The sequence below is a fragment of the Bison bison genome, unplaced genomic scaffold, assembly GCF_000754665.1.
Source record: "Bison bison bison isolate TAMUID 2011002044 unplaced genomic scaffold, Bison_UMD1.0 scf7180017863955, whole genome shotgun sequence".
In the NCBI taxonomy this organism is placed as follows: Eukaryota; Metazoa; Chordata; class Mammalia; order Artiodactyla; family Bovidae; genus Bison; species Bison bison.
Window position 1 is genome coordinate 868,161 of NW_011494527.1, and position 20,712 is coordinate 888,872.

Sequence of the window (20,712 nt, forward strand, 5' to 3'; positions counted from 1 at the left end):
TTAAAATTACTGTTTTTTGCCTGTTAAACTGTGAACTCTTTGAAGTCAGGGCTTCCTGTAACCCTGGAACGTCTGGTACCGCCCCCAGTATTTTACACAGTACTCATTTCCCACTTCCTTGCTGGTGCTTGATAGGATCAGACTTTTAAAATGTCACAAATGCAGTAATATGAAGTAATGAGCAGTCTGTGCTGCATGCCTCTCTTTGACAGTAAGAAAGGTCCCTCCCCTTGTTCTGTATAGTTTCATTGCTAGTTTCATCCTACCTGTCCCTGCATATTGCCTTTAGGACCTTTTCCATCAGTTTCTTTGCCATACTTTCAGCCTTTTGTCTGCAGCCCAGAAGTATGCTCGTCTTTCATTTACAAGCATCACTATCTATCTTGGCATTACTTCACTCTTGGAGTTTGAACAGCTTGCTGCCCCTTTACTTCTCTCAAACTGCTGACAGGTCAGCAGTGACCTCCTTCCTAACTGCCACATCCAGCGACTGGTTACTCAGTGCATTCTCCTTGTGCTTCCTGTATTATTTCAAGTTATTGACCCCTCCCTTGTTCTGAAAATCTGGTTTTGACTTTTATAACACCATTCTCTGATTCCCATCTACCTTTTTAATGTGTTATTTAGTTGCTCAGTTGTGCCCAACTCTTTGCAACCGCAAGGACTGTAGCCTACCAGGCTCCTCTGTCCATGTAATTCTGCAGGCAAGAAGATGGGAGAGTTTCCTTCTCCCGGGGATGATCTTGACCCAGAGATCAAACCTGTGTTTTTTGCATTGGCAGGCAGATTCTTTACCCCTGAGCCGGCGTGGAAGCCACTTTTAACCATTGTGTCTCAGTTTTAGTGACTTCTTTTTCTCTTTCTCAATTACTCTGTTCATTGTGTGATTACTGTTTCTAATTTTCTCTCTCAGGTAACTGTAAATTTTATTCTTTTGTCTTTGGTCTTCTAGGTGACTGCCTTATTTTTAGGTTCTCATCTCTTCTCTGAATTACTGACATTTTCTATCTTAATTTACCTTATCTCCAGACATTGCACCACACCTTCCAAGACCATTCTCTACACTGCTGCCAAGACAACCTTTTAAAACCAAATGTACTGCTTGCAGTTCCTCCATGGCTTTGTCTGTAGGATAAAACACAACCTTTCTAGTTAGACATTCTCCACCCCACCCTGTTATTTCACATTGCTAAGAGAGTTTCAGGTAAGTGTTTTCATGCCCTGGCTTTTGCTCTTTGTTGGTCTGTTCTTTCTAGCGTTCCCTTTCTTCCCAAATATGCCTGGCAAATTCCTCATAACTCTGCAATATGTAGCTTGTCTATGAACTCCCCTTGCCTTATGTTGAATTGATTGCTTCCTTGTTTTTCTTTAAATCCACTGCAGTCCTCACTGAGCTGAATGGAACTTGTGTACATCTGATCTCCCCTCACCTGCCTGCCTTTCTTGAGTGGTATAAGCTCTTAAGGAGCAAGAAATGAGTCTCAACTGCAGGGCCTGGTACATAGTAGGCAGTCAGTCAAATATATTAACAGATAAGAATATACACTATAAACTCTTAATTGCTGTACCAATATGAGAGATTAGGGATTTGGGTTTAGTTACCTAGGAAATGTGTGTATGTGGAATACTGTTTTGTCCAACCATGCGAGGTGATACTTAAACATTTGGTCTTTTGTTTGCCAGTGATCTCATTCCGTTAGCAAAAGACAGTGAGGGGGGTAAAATTTTAAAAGTGCTAAAAACACGCTGCAGGGCCGTGGTCCAGGGCTGGCCTGTGTGTCAGCAGTTTCGTTCAGTTCCCTGCTCTTTCCCAGATGGTAGGGGCACCGGGCAGGGAATGGTGCTGTAACATTGCCTTCAACACAGGCCTGCTTCTGCAAGTTAATGACGCGTTATATGGAAAGGTTTTTATTTTTAACTTTTAAAAATTATGAAACTGTACATACCATAGACTATGTACAATCTGAAGAATAGTAATAAATACCAGTGTGTCCATCACTGAGCTTAAGAAGAAACAGAAGTCCTTTGTTTTCTTTATTGCAGCCCACTCCTTTCTTTGCAGTGGGAACCTGGAAGGAAATCGTAAACATCCATTGTATGCATGTGCCACCACTTACCTACTCCAATTAATGGACATTCTTTCTAGCTGCTTCTTATTATGAACAATACTGATAAGAGCATATCCTGGATACATACATATACAACAACTCCTGTGCGATAGCAGTTCTCAGCAAGATTTAGTATTACCTGCATAAGGGACATGTAAAAATTATGGAGGTGTTTCTGGTTGATGGACACTCTTAGCATATAGTGGGAAACGAATGCCAGCTCTCCTGAAGTATGCAGTGCAGATTATTCCACCAAAATGCCAACCACGACTTAGTGAGTAGTAATACCCTACAATTGTTTGGAGTGGCATTACTCTATTTAGACTGTAACCATGTTTAACTTTTCTTGGGTGTGTGCGAGCTAAATCACTCCTGTCGTGTCTGACGCTTTGTGACCCTGTGAGCTGTAGCCCACTAGGTTTCTGTTCATGGGATTCTCCAGGCAAGAATACTGGAGTGGGTTCCATCCCCTCCTCCAGGGGATCTTCCTGACCCTGGGATCAAACCCACATCTCCTACATTGCAGGCGGATTCTTTATCATTAGCCCCAGTCTATTTTAGACTATAACTGTGTTTGACTTGCCTAAATAATGGCAAATCATTTTCTACATTTGATGTACTTCTATTGGCTATGAGAGTACTCATTACCCAACTTCCTTGCCAATACTTCAGGACTTCCCAGGTGGCTCAGAGGTAAAGAATCCGTGTGCCAATGCAGGAGACATAGGTTCAGTCCCTGGATCAAGAAGATTCCCTGGAGAAGGAAATGGCAACCCACTCCAGTATTCCTGGCTGGAGAATTCAAGGACAAAGGAAACTGGCGGGCTACACTCCATGGGGTCACAAAGAGTCAGACACGACTGAGTATGCAGCATTCACTGCCAGTACTTTATATGATAAGACTTGCAAGATGTTAGCAATCTGATAATCTGAAATGGTATCTCATTGTGTTCTCAGTTCGTTCATCAGATTACTAATGAGGCTGATTATTTTTCCATCTGTTTAAAGTGCTTATTTGTGTTTGTTTTTTATCTTTTGGTTTGGTTTTGTCTTAAAGAGAATGTATGAATTTTTTTCTTACTGAATTCCTTGTATATTCTAGATACTAATTTTTTGGTTAAGTGTGTTGCAGAGATCTTTTAGCAGTTCTTGGTTTATCTTTTTTTACTCTCTTTACATGCTTTGATGAACAGCTATCTCATCAAAAGTACGTAAATATTCAAATTTCAATATTCTATATTTTTTTCCGTAAATTTAAAACTTTTGCTTTTTACACTTTTGTCCTTTATCTGTCAGTAATTAGGTTTGGTTTATGTTGTCAGATAAAGATCCATTTGTTTTTTTGTTTTGTTTTCTAATATGAAAATGGGTTCATTTCTTTCCACTGGTCTGCCATATCAGCTTTATCATGGATGAGGTTTCTATATAAGTATGGCTCTCTAGGGGCTTCCCTGCTGGCTCAGATGTTAAGGAATCCACCTGCAGTGCAGGAGACCCGAGTTCAATCCCTGGGTTGGGAAGATCCCTTGGAGAAGGGAATGACAACCCACTCCAGTATTCTTGCCTGGAAAATTCCATGGACAGAGGAGCCTGGCAGGCTACTGTCTATGGGGTTGCAGAGACTCAAATTAACATTTGCACTTTCACTGGCTTTCTAGTCTGCTTCTCCTGTCAGTCGCATGTCTTAACTAGTATAACTTTATAATAAACCTTGATAGCTGCTGGGATAATTCCCCTTACTTGGTAGTGCTTCTTAAGGCTTCCTTGGCTATTTTTGGATCTTTATCTCAAACTTCAAAGTAGGAGAGCCCTACTTGATATTCCATTAAATCTATATGTAAACTGGAGAGAAATGAAATCTTTGTTACCTGTTTGTAGATTAGTTTGCATTTCCTATATAGAGGTTTATATTATCTGAAAATAATAGCAGTTTTATTTCTTTTCAATCCTTATAATACTTTTTATTTCTGCCCTTACTGAACTGGTTAGAATCACCAGTATAATGTTGGAGAGAAGTTATAATAGCAAATATTTTTATTTTATTCCGGACTTTAGAAAGAATAATTTTAGGTTTCAGCATCAAGTAGGATGTTTTTGAAGGTTTTGGACTTGCTTACCTGACTGTCAGCTAGCATTCCTCTATAACCTGGTAGTCCCCTAGTAATCTGGCTTCTTACCATGGCTGGTTTCCTCCAAAGTAATCATCCCCAAAGCAGAGAGAGAAGGTACCTAGCCATTTCTGGCCTAGCCTTGCAAGTTACTCAGTGTCACACGTGTTACTTTCTGTTGGTTGTAAGTGAGCTACTGAACTTGGTCCAGAATCAAGGAGGATAGGATAGAGAGTCTCTCTTCTCTGTGGTTGGAATGCTGAGGAATTTGGGGATATGTTTTAAAACCTTCAAATCTAGAATGTTGAATTTTCATGAATGTTTTTCCATGTGTGCTTGAGAGTAATATATACTTTTAGTTATTGGTTATAGAGTTTTTTTTAATGTGTCTTAATTGAAGCTTGTCAGTTAATACGATTGAAATCGATATTCTGTTACTGCTTGCCTACTTGCTAGTATTGGTTTTGTAGGTGTTTATGTGCTTTTCTGATGGATTATTGAGAAATAACTGTATTTTGAAGCTATTATTTATTAAATGTGTAGAAACTGTTTTGTTGAATTTGAAACCTTTATCTTCTACTTTTAAAGATTATTTGTCTGGTATAGCTCTATCTGCCTCCTGAGAAATCTGTATGCAGGTCAAGATGCAACAGTTAGAACCAGACATGGAACAATGGACTGGTTCCAAAGTGGGAAAGGAGTATGTCAAGGCTGTTGTATATTGTCACCCTGCTTATTTAACTTATATGCAGAGTACATCATGTGAAATGCTGGGCTGGATGAAGCACAAGCTGGAATCAAAATTGGCGGGAGAAATATGAATAACCTCAGACATGCAGATGACCCCACCCTTATGGCAGAAGGCGACGAAGAACTAAAGAGCCTCTTTATGAAAGTGAAAGAGAACCTAAAGCTGACTTAAAACTCAGCATTCGAAAAATGAAGATCTTGGCATCCGGTTCCATCACTTAATGGCAAATAGATGAGAAAACAATGGAAACAGTGACAGACTTTATTTTCTTGGGTTCCAGAATCATTGCAGATGGTGATAGTAATTGCAGCTGTGAAATTAAAAGACACGTGCTCCTTGGAAGAAAAGCTATGACCAGCCTAGGTGGTGGTTTAGTCACAACTTGTGACCAACCTAGACAACATATTAAAAAGCAGAGACATTACTTTGCCAACAAAGGTCCATCAAGTCAAAGCTATGGTTTTTCCAGTAGTCATGTATGAAAGTAAGAGTTGGACCATAAAGAAAGCTGAGCACCAAAGAATTGATGTTTTTGAACTATGGTGTTGGAGAAGACTCTTGAGAGTCCCTTGGACTGCAAGATCAAACTAGTCAATCCTAAAGGAAATCAGTCCTGAATATCCATTGGAAGGACAAATGCTGAAGCTGAAGCTCCAGTACTTTGGCCACCTGATGCGAAGAACTGACTCATTAGAAAAGACCTTGATGCTGGGAAAGATTGAAGGCAGGAGGAGAAGGGGATGACAGAGGATGAGGTGGTTGGATGACATCACCGACTCAATGGACATGAGTTTGAGCAAGCTCCAGGAGTAGTTGGTGGTGGACAGGGAAGCCTGGCCTGTTGCAGTCCGTGGGGTTGCAAAGAGTTGGACACGACTGAGTGACTAAGCTGAACTGATAGCTCTGTCATCTTTCTTTTGTTGTGTTTGACTGGTATCGTTATTCCTTACTTTCAACATTTCTGTGTCCTCATATTTTAAGTACATGTCTTACAGGAACAGATATGTGCTATTTTTTATTTTATCTATAGAATTTAGCCCCTTTATACCAGTTATGATTGATATTTGTTATCTTTGTTATTTCTTATTTTTATCTTCTATTTGACTTACTTTCTTTTTGGATCAAGAATTCATCTCTTGTTTGATTTTTTTATTTTACTCTCTACTAGTTAGGAGTGTTTCTATATTTCTATTCTTACTGTATACTCTGGAAGTTTTATCCTGCATATTTAACTTTTAAAGTCTAATTTTGGTGCTTTTAATGAGTTTCTGGTTAATTTAAGTCCAAGATGCTTTGACTTCAGCCACTACCTTCTTGTTTTATATGCTATTTTTTTTCCAGTTTTAGTTACATCTTATTTTTTAATGTATCACATTAGACATATAGTCAGTGTTAGATTTACTAAGCTAACAAGAAATTTACCAATTTTTAATACTTAAAATACTTAATTTTGCTTACCTTTCATTCTTGAATCTTAGAACTTCCTTTGAAAATAATTTTTCTTTTTTCCTAAGTGTATCTTTTACAGATTAATTTAATGAGACTCTATTGATTATGAACACAGTCAGTTTTGGAATGTCCAAAATGCCTATTTCTTAAACCCTTAGTTTTGCTGGGGTTAGACTCCTAGGTTGACCGATATTATTTGAAGATATTCTGCTGCTTTCTGATTTCTATCATTGCTTTAGAGAAGTCTGTTGTCAGGCAGTCTGCTATCATTCCTTTGGAGGTAACTTTTAAATTTTTTTTTATTGCTTTACAATATTGTGTTGGTTTCTGCCATACATCAACATGAATCAGCCATAGGTAAACGTATGTCTCCTCCCCCTTGGACCTCCGTCCCGCCTCCCACCCCATCCCCGCCCTCTAGGTTGTCACAGAGCCCCTGATTTGAGCTCCTTGCGTCATACAGCAAATTTCCTCTGGCTGTCTGTTTTACATATGGTAATTTATATGTTTCCATGCTGCTCTCTCAATTGGCCCCACCCTCTCCTTCCCCAACTGTGTCCACAAGTCTGTTCTCTCTGTCTGCATCTCCATTGCTGCCCTGCAAACAGGCTCATCAGTACCATCTTTCTAGATTATATATATATGTGTGTGTGTGTGTGTGTGTATATATATATACATATATATGCTAACTGCTACTGCTAAATCACTTCAGTCATGTCCGACTCTGTGTGACCCCATAGATGGCAGCCCACCAGGTTCCCCTATTCCTGGGATTCTCCAGGCAAGAACCCTGGCGTGGGTTGCCATTGCCTTCTCAAATGCATGAAAGTGAAAAGTGAAAGTGAAGTCGCTCAGTCATGTCCAGCTCTTAGCGACCCCACGGACTGTAGCCCACCAGGCTCCTCCATCCATGGGATTTTCCAGGCAAGAGTACTGGAGTGGCGTGCCATTGCCTTCTCATATATATATATATATGTTAGTGTACGATATTTGTTTTTCTCTTTCTGACTTACTTCACTCTGTGTAACAGGCTTTGGGTTCATCTACCTCATTAGGGCTGACTCAAATGTTTTTTTTTTTTTTATGGCCAAGTAATATTCCATTGTATGTATGTACCACAGCTTCTTTATCCATTCATCTGTCGATGGACATCTGGATTGCCTCCTAGTTATTTTCGATAGTGCTGCAACATCTCTTTTCAGTTATGGTTTTCTTAGGTTACATGCCGATTAGTGGGATTGTTGGGTCATATGGTGGTTCTGTTCCTAGTTTTTTAAGGAATCTCCATAATGTCTACCAAGAGTACAAGAGGGTGCTCTTCTCCACACCCTTCTTTGGAGGTAATTTAACTTTCCTCTTTGTCTGCTTTTTTATGATCTCTTCTTTGTCTTTAGTGTTCATAGTTTCATTTTGAAGTATATGGCTATGGATTTCTTTTTTTTGAAACTTGTTTTGGACTCCTTTGTATTTTCTAAATCCTATCTTAAGTTCTGTAAAATTCTCATTTGTTGAATCTTTGAATCTAAGTCTCCTTCATTCTCTCTCTGCTGTCTTTTGAGAATTCTTTTAGAAATGTAATGGACTTTTCACATGTCTCAATCACTCATGCATTCCATGTCTTTCCATACTTCCATGGTATGTTTTGGGCATTTTTCTCATAGGTGATTTCAGAGTCACTAATTTTCTTTTGAGCTCTGTCTAGTCTGCTGAGTAACCCATCCATTGAATTTCTAATCTGATTTATAATATTTTTTATTTCCAGATGTTCTGTTTGGTTTTTTTGCCTGTCTGCTTGGTCAGTTTTGATGGACTCATTTCATATAAGAATATTCCATATTTTCAATTCTTTCTTTCTTTTACATGTATAACATCTTTATTGTATTCTCTTTATCCAGTAATTATAATAGTTGTGATCTCTACAGATACAATTCTGTTGTTTGCCTTCTGCAGTGTTTTACTCAGGAGGCTTGTTTGGCAGTTTGTAGTTGTGAGCTCATTTTCCTTGGAACATGTTTGTTGAAAATTTTCAAGACCTGCATTTACAGTGCATTCTTCTAAAGACAGCTTGCATTTACTTCTGCTAACTGAAAGCCCTACCAACCTGAGACACTCTGAAGTAAATTTTTGATTTGAGGTTTTTCAGGCCAGACAGTTCATATAAATTTTGTCTCCAAACCTGTCTGAATATAAGCCTGTGGCTAGGGATTCTCAGGAAAGACTCTTTTTGGTTTCTTTGCTTTCCTTTGAGCCAAGGTTGAAGTAGTCTTGACTTTCTTTAAATCATCCTCCCTTTGCAGGGCAGGGTCATTTTTCCTACTTTGCACGATGTTGGAGCCCCCTCCCCTTCCAGAGTTCTGGCTTTGACTCTTGTGCTCTTCACCTGTTGTCCATTGTTCTATAGGCACGTGTCAGCTCCTGCATCCTTGCTTATCTCTCTAGATTCCTGCTTTCTCATTATTTCTGGTCTCTGAGGGATTTCTTCACCTCTCTGCCAGCTCAGAAATGAATTTTAAAAGATTTTTTAAAATACTTGATCTAGCAATTTTAGGAGTGCTATACTGGGAGGATTTTCCCTGATCATCAAATCTGTCATGTGTTGCTTTGAATTGAGTTGTAAGGAACAGAGTGAATTACAGTACTGGGTACTATATAATTATATTATGACTTTTACGCAGAGTTCCTTTTTTAATGAATTATTAAATCTATTCAGTATATTGTCTTCAGCCTAATGGGACACAGTTTCTAATGGATTCCTATCTTAGAAGCACAGAATAACATTGTATTTTTACATCACACTTTTTAAGAATATTGCAAATATAATAATGAAATCCTACTTAAGAGTTCATGGTGGTCATTATTAGAGCTTTTTAAACCTCTTCCAAAGTGAAAATTTCAGTGTTACTTTATTCACAGGTAAATAGACTTGGAGTTTAGAAATGTTGTTAGTATTAAAATAATCTTGTGCTCTTTTTAATTTTTAGAGGCATAGTTCTCTTTCAACAACTCGGAAGTGAGAATAAAATGTTATCTCTTTTTTACCAGTTGTCTGAGCTACTAATTGTCATGATTCCTAATTTGTCCCTTTTTTTACTTTCTTTAAAACTTTCACTTAGTAAGTTGTAGCTTACCACCCCCTCTTATTGCTGAAAGTATATCCCATCTTGAAATCGTGAAGCAAACTAAAGTAATGTAAAATCCACCTTATTTTTTCATTTGTTCAGAGTCTTCTGGGCATAGAAACCTAACATTTTATTGAGTGGATTAATGAAACATATGTTGTATGCTCATCTCCCCCTAATTACTAGTTGTGTGTGTGTGTGTTTGGACTCATATGTAATATAATTGGTTAGAAGTATTTAGTAGGTGCACTTAATGTAACAGATACTTCTATTAGTAATCTATTAATAATAGACTGTTTTCAACTTATACCTGTATACAAGCCCAGATGACCTATTATAATTTTTTCTTCCAGGGTAATACTGACCAGCCTGTCCAAACTAGCAAGATTGGACTTGGGAGGAGAGAATATCAGAGTTTACAACACCGCCATCATTCTCAGCGTTCTAAGTGCCGTCCACCTAAGGGCATGTATTTAACCCAAGAAGACGTGGTAGCTGTTTCCTGTAGCCCCAATGCAGCCAACACCATCCTGAGGCAACTGGACATGGAGTTGATCTCTTTAAAACGTCAGGTATTTTATAAAAATCATTATTTTTGATGATTCTGTCCATTTTGCTTATTTACTTTATCCCTGTAAACTCAGTTTTTTTACAGATTTTCTCCACCACTCAGTTACATAATCTTTATCTTTCTTATTTACCTTGTTTTCAAATTATAAGGTGCCACTGAGTATTTTAGATTTGAATCCCAGCATTGCTACTGTTAGCTCTATGATGTTGGGAAATTATAGAATCTAAGCTTCCATTTTTTATTTATAAAATTGGAGATAATAATCTTACTTCTCTTGCAGATTGTTGAGAATTGAGATAATACATCTGGATTGTCATCATTAGCACCAGTAGTAGTAGCAGCAGTATTATTTAAAAGTTTCTTTAGCATAATCAGGTAGTGGATAAGGTTTTAGAGTCAGTGATCCTAAGTTCTAAACCTAGCTACACTGTCTACTTCCTGCACAACCCTAGGGGAGCTGTTTAACTTCTCTCAACTTCAGTTTCTCTGTCTTAAAATGAGGATAATGATATTTTGGTTGGGAGGAATTAAACAAGGTAATATAGGGTAAATGCTTAAAAGATTAGTACCTTGCACATAATACGTACTCATTAACGGTTGTTATTAGTTCTCCAGTCTTTCTCTGGTTTTTCCTTTATTTATTTATTTCTGTTGTTGTTTTAAGTTTTAAGTCTGGGCTTTCTTGGTATAAATTAACCAACCTTGCCAGTGACTTCTGAGTTTACTTCCTAAGCTGTGGCTTTTCTCCTAAGCTCTATAGCTATATTTCCAACTAACTGTTAGACATTTCAAGTGAAGTGAAGTGAAGTCGCTCAGTCGTGTCCGACTCTTAGCGACCCCATGGACTGCAGCCTACCAGGCTCCTCCATCCATGGGGTTTTCCAGGCAAGAGTACTGGAGTGGGGTGCCATTGCCTTCTCCATGACATCTCATCTAACTCCCAAAAGATTTTTTTTTTCTGTTCCTTGTTTGTTGAAACATCTGAATTTATCTTTTATTCATCCCTTGCCTGTATTACATCTGTCAACACACACAAACTCAAGTGGTAGATTATTTTATCTTTGAAATTGCCTTTAAATCAATCCCCAGCTTTTTAATCTCATTCCTACTACCCTTGTTATGGCCCTTATCACCTCTTTTCTGACTATAACTATCATGTTGATTCTCCTTGCTATCTACCTCTTCTCAGTCCCATGTTACACATTTTATCAGTGTTATTCTTTTAAAATACTGGTGTAATCAACGTCACTCATCTTAAAATGCTTCATTAATTCCTACTTGGCCTTTAGCAGGTTATTTGCAGAGCTAGACAGAAATTTATAGGAAGGGCATGTTAAATTTAAAATTCATCATGAGTGAGGAAACTACTGAAGGATTTAAAAGAGGTGTAACATGGTCATATTTATATTTTTCAGCTATCTCTCTCTTTTTTTTTTTTTTGTAGTTGCTTTAGGGATTACAACATGCATCCTTAGCTTACAGTGCATCCTTGTTTAGATATCACAGTATGCACCGTTAGAGTTAATATTATTACCACTTCCATATAATGTAAGAACTTTGCAACAGGGTAGTATGGGACCAAGATGGTTTTTATCTATCCTAAACATTCAGATTTCTCTACCCCTTGACCCTGGTTACTTACCCAAACTGCTTTTATATTTCTGTTTTCTTCTCCAGCAAAGTTCCAGAATAAATATCAAAATCTACCACATTAGCTTCCTCTGCTTTCTTACCACTTATTTTCAGAGGCTTCCCAATCTAGTTTCTGTCCCGCACCCCATCCCAGTTCTGCCACTGAATAAGCTGTCTTAAGATTGTTTATAAACAAGTTCCCCAGTCGAGTGCCCTCTTCTTGGTTCTTATCTCTTTTAAAAGCCACCTCCTCCTCCTCAGAATTCCTTTCTTTTGACTTATAGTGCTGGATTCTCAAGTATATATAGTATATATTTGATTTGAATGCTTTACCTTTAGTCAAACCATAAATGTGTGTAAGACTCCCATCTTCAACCCACAGCACCGCTTCTCTTTAGAGAACTTCTAAAACACGTTGCCTGTGATATTTTTAAAGTGCTCAGAGTTTTTTTTAAATAATGAATAAAATGTTCTCAGCCACCTGTAAATCATACTTAGTCATCAATACTACTGCTCTGCTATTACTTCACTTACAAGCTATTTTTATTGATTTTTTAAAAAATTATTTATTTATTTTTGGCTGTGTTGAGTCTCTGGGCTGCATGAGGGCCTTCTCTGGTTACTGTGAGCAGGGGCTACTCTTTGTTCTGGCACGTGGACTTCTTACTATAGTGGTTTCCCTCCTTGCCAAGCACAGGCTTCAGTAGTTGTGGCTCACAGGCTTAGTTGCTCTATGGCACATGGAATCTTCCTGGACCAGGGATTGAACCTGTGTCCTCTGTGGATTCTTTGCCACTGGACCACCAGGAAGGTCCTTTGTTGATTCTTGGGAAAGAACTCTTTTAAAGCTTTAAGTCCCTTTCTTAGATATTCATTTGATGTGTAACATAGTGAAGATTTGCAGTCTTAGATTTACAGATTCTGCCATTTATTATCCCAAGCATCTCATAAGCAGTGTCCAGACTGATTTCTTCCATGTCCACGAGTAATCTGGTCCCCTTTTTGCAGTCCCTGTCTGGTTGAATAACACCATGTATACTCAGTTACTCCAGCCAGTGATGAAAGAGTTATCCTTGATTCCTCCTTCTCCCTAATTCTCCACAATCAGTTGTTTACAAAGATGTCTTAATTTTGTTTCCAAGTTATTTATTTGACCCGTCTTGTGTACCACCACCACTCCTTCATTTCTACTGTTTAAATCAAAGTCCAGTTTTGCTCTAGTGCTTGTTTTGAAATCATGAATCTGTTCCAACATCATTGATATACATGGGGACAATTTGAACATAGTGTGACTTTTGCATTTGCTTACATGTGATTTTTGTTAGTGAAAAACTACAGCTAGCTGAGTATATGCCCACATGGTTCCCATTTGAACTGTGTGGGCATATACTGTGTTACTTGCCATACACACCCACATCTGGTGTTAAAACTTTACATCTGATTTCAAATAACTCTTCTACGACTTCCCAACAATTCACAAGTTGTAGTTATTTTGGCACCCACTTATGTAAGCAACCTTTTAAGGTAAAGCATCATCTTTATTGCATCACTTGTGAATTTCTTTCCTGTTTAGAACTGTGCTGTGTGTCATTGATGAAGTTTTTGAGTGTTGTGTCTCAAGCTCTTTTTCCCCATAAGCCCTGTGGTTTTTACTGTGCAGTTTGCATAGTACTGTGGCTTTTGAGAATGCATATGTCAGGTTATAACAGAACTGATTATACTTACTTCACAGCGTAGTTGTGAGAATTAAATGAGTTTTTATGAACTGTGTCAGTCTGTTAGGTATGTATATAGTTGATGTGTATGCTACTTGAATGAGGGGTATATTCCACCCTAAGTGTGATAAGTGTTCTATCCCCCTGGGGTAACAGGGTTTTTAATATATATCCTTTTCATTTACTAATACTCAAAAATTCACCTAAGTACATGATCTGATTCATATTTTTGGCTATTTTGTTGAAGGTTCAGAATGCTAAGCAAGTAAACAGTGCACTTAAACAGAAAATGGAAGGTGGAATTGAAGAATTCAAACCTCCTGAGGTATGTTATTGAAGAGTGTATGTGACTATGGTGAAACCTTGTTCTTTGAGTTATTCAGTGTTCAACTACTATATTTTGGTTACATGTGTGCTTTGAAGGTTTTATTATATAGATAATTTATTATGTCTCTATTTTGTTATTTAGATAGGTAGTCTCTTGAGACTTGGCTAATGTTTTAAGTTAAATCATTCCATTACTGTCTTTAGCACTTGCTATCAAGCACAGAAAATAGCTATAATTGTAGGCCCAGTGCATGTGAAACTGGAAGGTCATTGATGAAGAAGTGCATTTTGGGGTCTATAACAATGTTTGTTCAAAGCTGTTTCCTACCTGTGTAAATTGGTAACAGGAAGAAAAAGATCACAAGGAGCTCATTTTAACAGTTTTAACAAATTTTACTTTAGTTTTGGGTATTTGTTTATTGGTTCAGGTTTCCAGTTAGGATTTTAGTGTATGTATTTATATCCTGGAAAATACAAAATCCAAATACGAGATATAGATTGGCCGTTTTCTCAAGTCTTACTTGTACTTCTGTTAAACTTAATATGTTTTTTTATATTGGTGATGTCTAAGGGTGTACTTAAATGCTTATTGTCCAATCATACCTTTTTACGGAAGCTTCTATTACAAAATCTTTTCTCTCTCTTTTTTTTAAGACTCCTATGTTATGCTTCATATCCTGGCCTTACTTTTCTATGTATGTAATAATCAAATGATCCTATTTGGTCCTAATGGGATTTTTTTTCCCTCCAGATAGCAGATTGACTGAAATATCTACAAATGAATTATGTATGGGCGGGGTGGGGGGTGGGGTGCAGGCAGAAAAGTAGTACTTCATATGCCATCTTACTCTCTAGAATCTTCTAGAAAGGAAGAATCATTATAAAGGAAGATGTTTTGTTTGTTTTGAATAGTCTCTTTCAAGAAGGTTAGGCAATGGAAAAGAATGAAATATATGTAGACTAGTATCTCATTGCAAACCCAGAAGTAAACTGACAGTCTAGTGATATTTAAATAAAGATAGTGTAATACAAAGAGTCCTGCTTTATTTTATGTTAAATTATTACATCAAAAAATTCATTTTAAATTTTGTATTGAATTAATTTAATATATAATTAATTACATTGTTGTTGTTCTCTTTTCAACCCTGTGAACTGCAGCATGCCAGGCTTCCCTGTCCTTCACTATCTCCCTGAGTTTGCTCAAACTCTTGGCCATTGAGTCAGTGATGGCATCCAACCATTATAAAATGCATAAAAGCAAAAAACTTAAAATGTTTGTATATTACTATGAGTTTATAATTTAAAAATTAAAGAATATAGCAGATATTGAAAACCTTATTGGAATAGCTTAAAGAACTTTATGCCAATAAGTTTGAAAGTTTACACAAAACTTAAAAATTCCTAGGAATATATGGTTTACCAAAATTGTCTTAAAAAGAATGAAAACTGAATAATGTATAACCAAAACAGCAGGCCAAGACAACTTTATAGAAAAAGCCTACCAAATTTTCAAGGAAATAAAATTCTAATTTCAAATTTTTCAGAAAATTGCAGAATAGTCTCATTCATTAACATTATATAAAGTAAGATGTGAAGGTGTAATAGCATTTATAACTTTCCTATATGCTGCCTCTTTTGATGCTCACTTAAGTCCAGAGAAGTAGATGAAGTAAATGCTGTTATTTTGCATGAGGGAGCTGGACCTCAGAATAAGTGACTTGATCAAGATCACACATCATAGTAAATAGTGATCCTTTGGCTGTGTTTTAGATTCTTAGAGTCCAGTTGGAGTCCTGGATTAATGTGATGCTGTCTCTTTTGGAAGTTTTCATATAATAGTAAAAGTGTATATTGGATTCCCACATACAAATGTAGTTATTGGTTAGAAGTTACCATTTATTACATCTCTTGGTTTATTGTAAAAATAATGATCAAAATGAAACAACCAAAACCTTAATGCACTGTGGTCCATACATTGAAGTTTGTATAATACTTTAAGGTTGATTTTGAACTCACATGCACTTCAAAAATGTATATATGTTTTATCATCTAGAAAATGCCCAGGATATATTTGTAGGTATCATATTGTTCCTATTGCTTTATATGGGAGAACAACCTGAATAGATATATTTCAAAACACTAGATTAACAGTTATAGTAAAAATCTTGAAAAATCATGTACCTTATCCTCTTACCTTTAGGTTAGCTGATACCCAACCTAAAAAAGTTCTCTGTAATACCTAATAAAAGAATTTTATTAACCTTTTAAACAACAAGCTACTAAATGATGTAACTCAGCTGGAACTAAACAGTTACTAAGATGCTTTACTTATTCATTTGGTTGTATTTGTTATTTTCATTTAGGGAAAAATTGGTGAAGAAAGTTAATTCACTTGCCTAAGTATTTGTCAATCAATTGTTTTTTATAAGACACTGCATTAGGCTCTGTGTGTGGGGTGGGGCGGGGGGCAGGGGCGACACCTAAAAAAGAGGAAGGATAGATTTTTCCATCTACTTTTTAAAAAAGAATTTATAGTCTAGATTTTAGAAGACAAACATTAAATTTATAGATTTATAAGTGAAGATATTAATAAAACAAGTGGCTATTGTTCAAGTAGGGTAGTCAGAGAGCATTTCCTAAAGGGGGACGTTTCAGCTGAAGTTTCCTAGAGCGGGGAGTTTCAACTGAAGGGTGAGTAGGATTTTTGCATATACTAAAAGGGCAGATGGAAGGAATAATGTGAACAGTGGTTTGATGTTGAGCAGTGCATTCAAAATATAAATCCAGAGGGGAAAATCAGAAACACTGGATATTCCCTAAGCATGTATTATGTGCTCATTATTGTGCTAATCACTACTGAGAGTTCAGTGGAAGTATAAAAACTGTTTTCTGAGGAAGCATGTTGTCTACTTGGGAAGGCACACTTGGTTGCAGAGGATGAATGCACAGGATGTATGAGAGGTATTAATAAGGTTGAGTTTAACAGGGACTTCTTTGTTTTATAAATCAGTGGGCAAGACCACTGTGAAAGCTAGGAAAAGCTTTTGTAAAAGCTAAGAAAAGAAGTTTGCCTTTTAAATTAAAGGCAAATGAAAAGATCCTACAGTTTTTTCAATTTAGGAAGGATATAATGAGAAATTTGTGTTTTAGGAGAGTTATCCTGGCCATGTTATACAAGATAAATTAGAAACTTTAGAGCTGCTGAAATACCAGGTATGTGAGAGATAAAATAAGTGGTAAAGAGGTATTGGGTAGTGTCAGGTATTAGTTGTAGGAATGGAGAGCAAGTGATAAACCTAGAGGACATTTGCAAAGTAGATGTTTATGTATCTCCTTGAAAGTATATGAGGGTGTTGCAAGGAGTGGTGTTACGTTTGATTATGCTTTGATTTGTTTTGGGTGGAGTTTAGGTAAGGGGCAAGGAGATCGGTGAATCCAAAAGGAAGAGTCTGAGAAAGGGATGCTTTTTGAAGCTAGAAGTTTGCAAATCTGTGGATATTTTCATGCATAGGTGTGTGACATCCTTTCTTTATGGGTGTTGGGTTGACTTTTCAGCACTGGGTAGCCTGGTAACCTTTTTTAACTCTTCCAAGTCAGAGGTAGTATGAAACTACCACTGACAAAAATGGGAAAGCTGTGAAGCAGTTGCGCCAGGGGAAGGATGCGGTAAGCATGCTGAACTCGCTCAGGTGGCCAGACTGTTCTAGACGGCTCATGGGGTCTTTTACATTATTGTTGCTATTATATACTGGATTGTTTCACATTGCTGTTCTATTATTTTTAAGGAAAAGAATGTTCTCAGTGGTACCTCATAGCTAGCTATAACTACCACAGAATTTTAGATTCCTGGATATAGTCTAGTTGTCCTTTCCTTAAGTTAAACACATCTCTACCAAACTTTCTTAGCTCTAAAATATAAAATCAGTAACTTAAAGGAATTCTATATGTTTTTAAAATGTTGACCCTCTTACTCCTACAGTCTTTCCTCTCTTCCACTGTTCCCATTTTGTAGCACATAGACTGTTTAATTCCAACAGTTTCAAGTTCTCCTCTGCATTTTTCCACTGAAGTGTCTTCTTAAACCTTAACATTGGTCTTAATGGCCAAATTCCACAGCTCTAACTCATTTCCCTTGCCTGTTTCTGAGCCTTTCACATAATGATGACCTCCTTCTTACTTTAACTTTTATGTTTATAACTATTATTTTCCCTTCTCAGCTATAATTTTTCTTACTCTATGTAAATAAAGATATTCTCCAAGTTTTTATCCTCAGGATGCATTTCTCTTCTGTTTTGGAAATCTGATACAACCTCATCACTTTGCTGTATTAAAGTCATATCATATATACGTTTAAATGACATAAATTCAACCAAATAAAAAAGAGAGAGTATGTTTAGTAACAGCGAGTGCAGCAGCGCTGGCGTCTCTGCCTGAACGCCACTTACGGAGTGTGTGACCCAGAGTGAGTGGTTACAAGCTGGGAACGGTGTATCCAGCATTCCTTTAGTCAGTTTTAGCTTTCACATCCCCTGAGCATTTCTTCGAACTGAACGATGTTCTAGTATTTACATAAGTATTTATATTTTTCATTTACTACTGTTCTAAATTCGAGCCAAAGGCTTCATCTGGGGTATAACTGAGAAACTAGTGGCCCTTTCCAGTACTGGAGAAATAACTGCCAGTGTGCACTTTCTGCGAGACTGCCTATCTCCATGGCTACCTTTGTAAGAAAATTTCAAGGGTAATTTTGGAAGAAAAAAAACTTTTAAAAATTCACAGTCTGATTTTAGAACCTCTCATCTGAGTAAGCTGATTCCATTGTTTTCCCTCATAAGCATTTTCCAAACACCTTTAAAAAAATGTATTTGAATAGATGAATCTTTTAGCCTCCTGCCTAATACCTTATTTTCAGTGTATCCCAAGTTAAATTCCTCCTCTTAGCCTTGCCTTCCCACATCTCCCAAATCCTAAGTCCTTAAAAGCATCACCCTCTTCCAGCTTTCTAGGCTTAAAAGTCTTATTCTGCTCATAATCCTACCCTTCTCTCTTTGCTCCCAGCTTCCCCCAGATTGCTCATTATATCTAGTATGAACTCGTCAGCCTTGGTGTTTTCAGCCCTTGCAGAACTGGACCTCACCATATTTTGGTTTAGTTAAGTATCACCAGCCTTCCAGGCTTATTTGTCACTGCTTTCTAACAAAAATCCTCTTGTTTCCTGAACATGGTATGCCTTCTCCTCATTTTTGCCTTTTAGGAACTTATGTTCTTAAATCCATCTCTGGCTTCAGTCCCTTCAACTTTCCTTTTTCCCCAGTGTAGTCATTTTGAGTTTTCCCTCTCATCTTTGAATCCCCAGTATACTGTTTTCAATAATAGTTACTTGTGTTTATCCCATCTCCTGATTTGCTTGTAAGCCAAAAATAAATCTTCATAGGGCTTGTTATTCCTTTTTCACTTTTTGTTCCCTTTTCATTAATGATACCTTTTCTTCCATTTTCTGCCTTTCAGGTTTAACAAACATTGATTGATCAGCTTTAATTTATGTTTGCTCAGGCACCATGCTTGATGTTTTTGTTATTGTTTATTGTTGTCGTTTAGTCACTTAGTCACGTCCAAGTCTTTGCTACCTCATAGACTGTAGCTTGCCAGTCTCCTCTGTCCATGGGATTTCCTAGGCAAGAATGTTGGACGGGTTGCCATTTCCTTCTCCAGGGGATCTTCCTGACCCAGGAATCGAACCCGCATTTCCTACATTGGCAGGTGGATTCTTTACTAGAGCAGGTTACATATGTCCTTATATATATTCCACATATATGCTAACTTTAATCTTAAGAACCACTTGCAAAGTAGTATCACAAGAGATGTTCAGTATCCAAATGCTCATTAATCTAAGAGATAGATGGAAAAGCAAAGGTTGCCAAACAACAAACTATTCACTAGTGAATTGAGCACTTACAAAGTTAGGCTCTCTTCACTAATTCTTCCTAATTAACTCCAGCTCTTACCCTTCCCATCCATGACAGCAACATCTTCCTCTGTTATTCTCTTGCTAATACAGTGCAAATACAAAATGAAATTGTAAGCCTTGCAAAAGATGTGAAACTTCATGAAGTCTGTGAAGGTACAGAATGGCTTTCATCACTTGCAAAATTGTTGACAGAGCGGTATGTAACAGAACTAATGATGGAAAAAAAAAGGATAGTGACTCAGGCATTTAAAAGAAGAATAATTTGAGTAACAATAAAGAGAAGAGAAATTTGGGAAAATCATTGACGTCTTCAAAACAAAAATGACCCATATTCTGCACTCATGTTGTAAATTTCAAAGCTAGAGAGTGTTATACCACTGTATAATCACAAAAGGTATGCCAAGAAATAAAATTAAAGCTTGTAAGCGGAATCAGTAACTATCTTTTAATGAACTAATTTTCCTAAGTTTTAGTTTCATATTTCAGATTAAGTTACATTCAGCCTTTTATTTTTTTAACCATTTACCATGAAATATCTGGACCTGTTTTAAACAGGTTCCAATACCAGTTATCCTTGGGTACTAAGGACCTCTTCTGTCTACCTTTCATGGCCAAGGTAGCAGCATCACATTGCCTGGGTATTAATTCAGATATTACCTCCTACTCCATTCTTACTATTCCTCTTGGGAGACCATATGTTTAAAATTGCTGGTTTTCCCTGTCTTCTCTCTTTTTTTCTTTGCACTCTTTTAGCCTTGGTTCACCCTTACTACTCCTGTATGTCCTGTTTCCCCTCTTTCTCTTTGCCTGTTTCCTGTTATTCCTTTGCCTCCTCACAAGTATCCTAACCTGGAGGCTTGTCCACATTGCCTGGCCTGCCTTGCTGTTCTTTTTAAAATCTTATCATTTGGAGCTCAGTGCTTTGTATTTTTAATTTTTCCCTCCTTTACTCAAGGTCTTTTTT

At 37.1% G+C, this 20,712-nt stretch overlaps 1 protein-coding gene across 3 annotated transcripts in view; it reads left to right on the forward strand.

The window, feature by feature from the left end:
* The window catches only part of RCOR3 (REST corepressor 3), a 53,030-nt gene that overhangs the window by 18,574 nt on the left and 13,744 nt on the right, over positions 1–20,712 (forward strand). For all 3 annotated transcript variants that reach the window (XM_010833883.1, XM_010833885.1, XM_010833884.1), the window contains exons 7-8: positions 9,889–10,107; positions 13,701–13,778. In XM_010833883.1, coding sequence (XP_010832185.1) covers positions 9,889–10,107; positions 13,701–13,778 — 297 coding nt within the window. The remainder of the gene's footprint in view (positions 1–9,888; positions 10,108–13,700; positions 13,779–20,712) is intronic.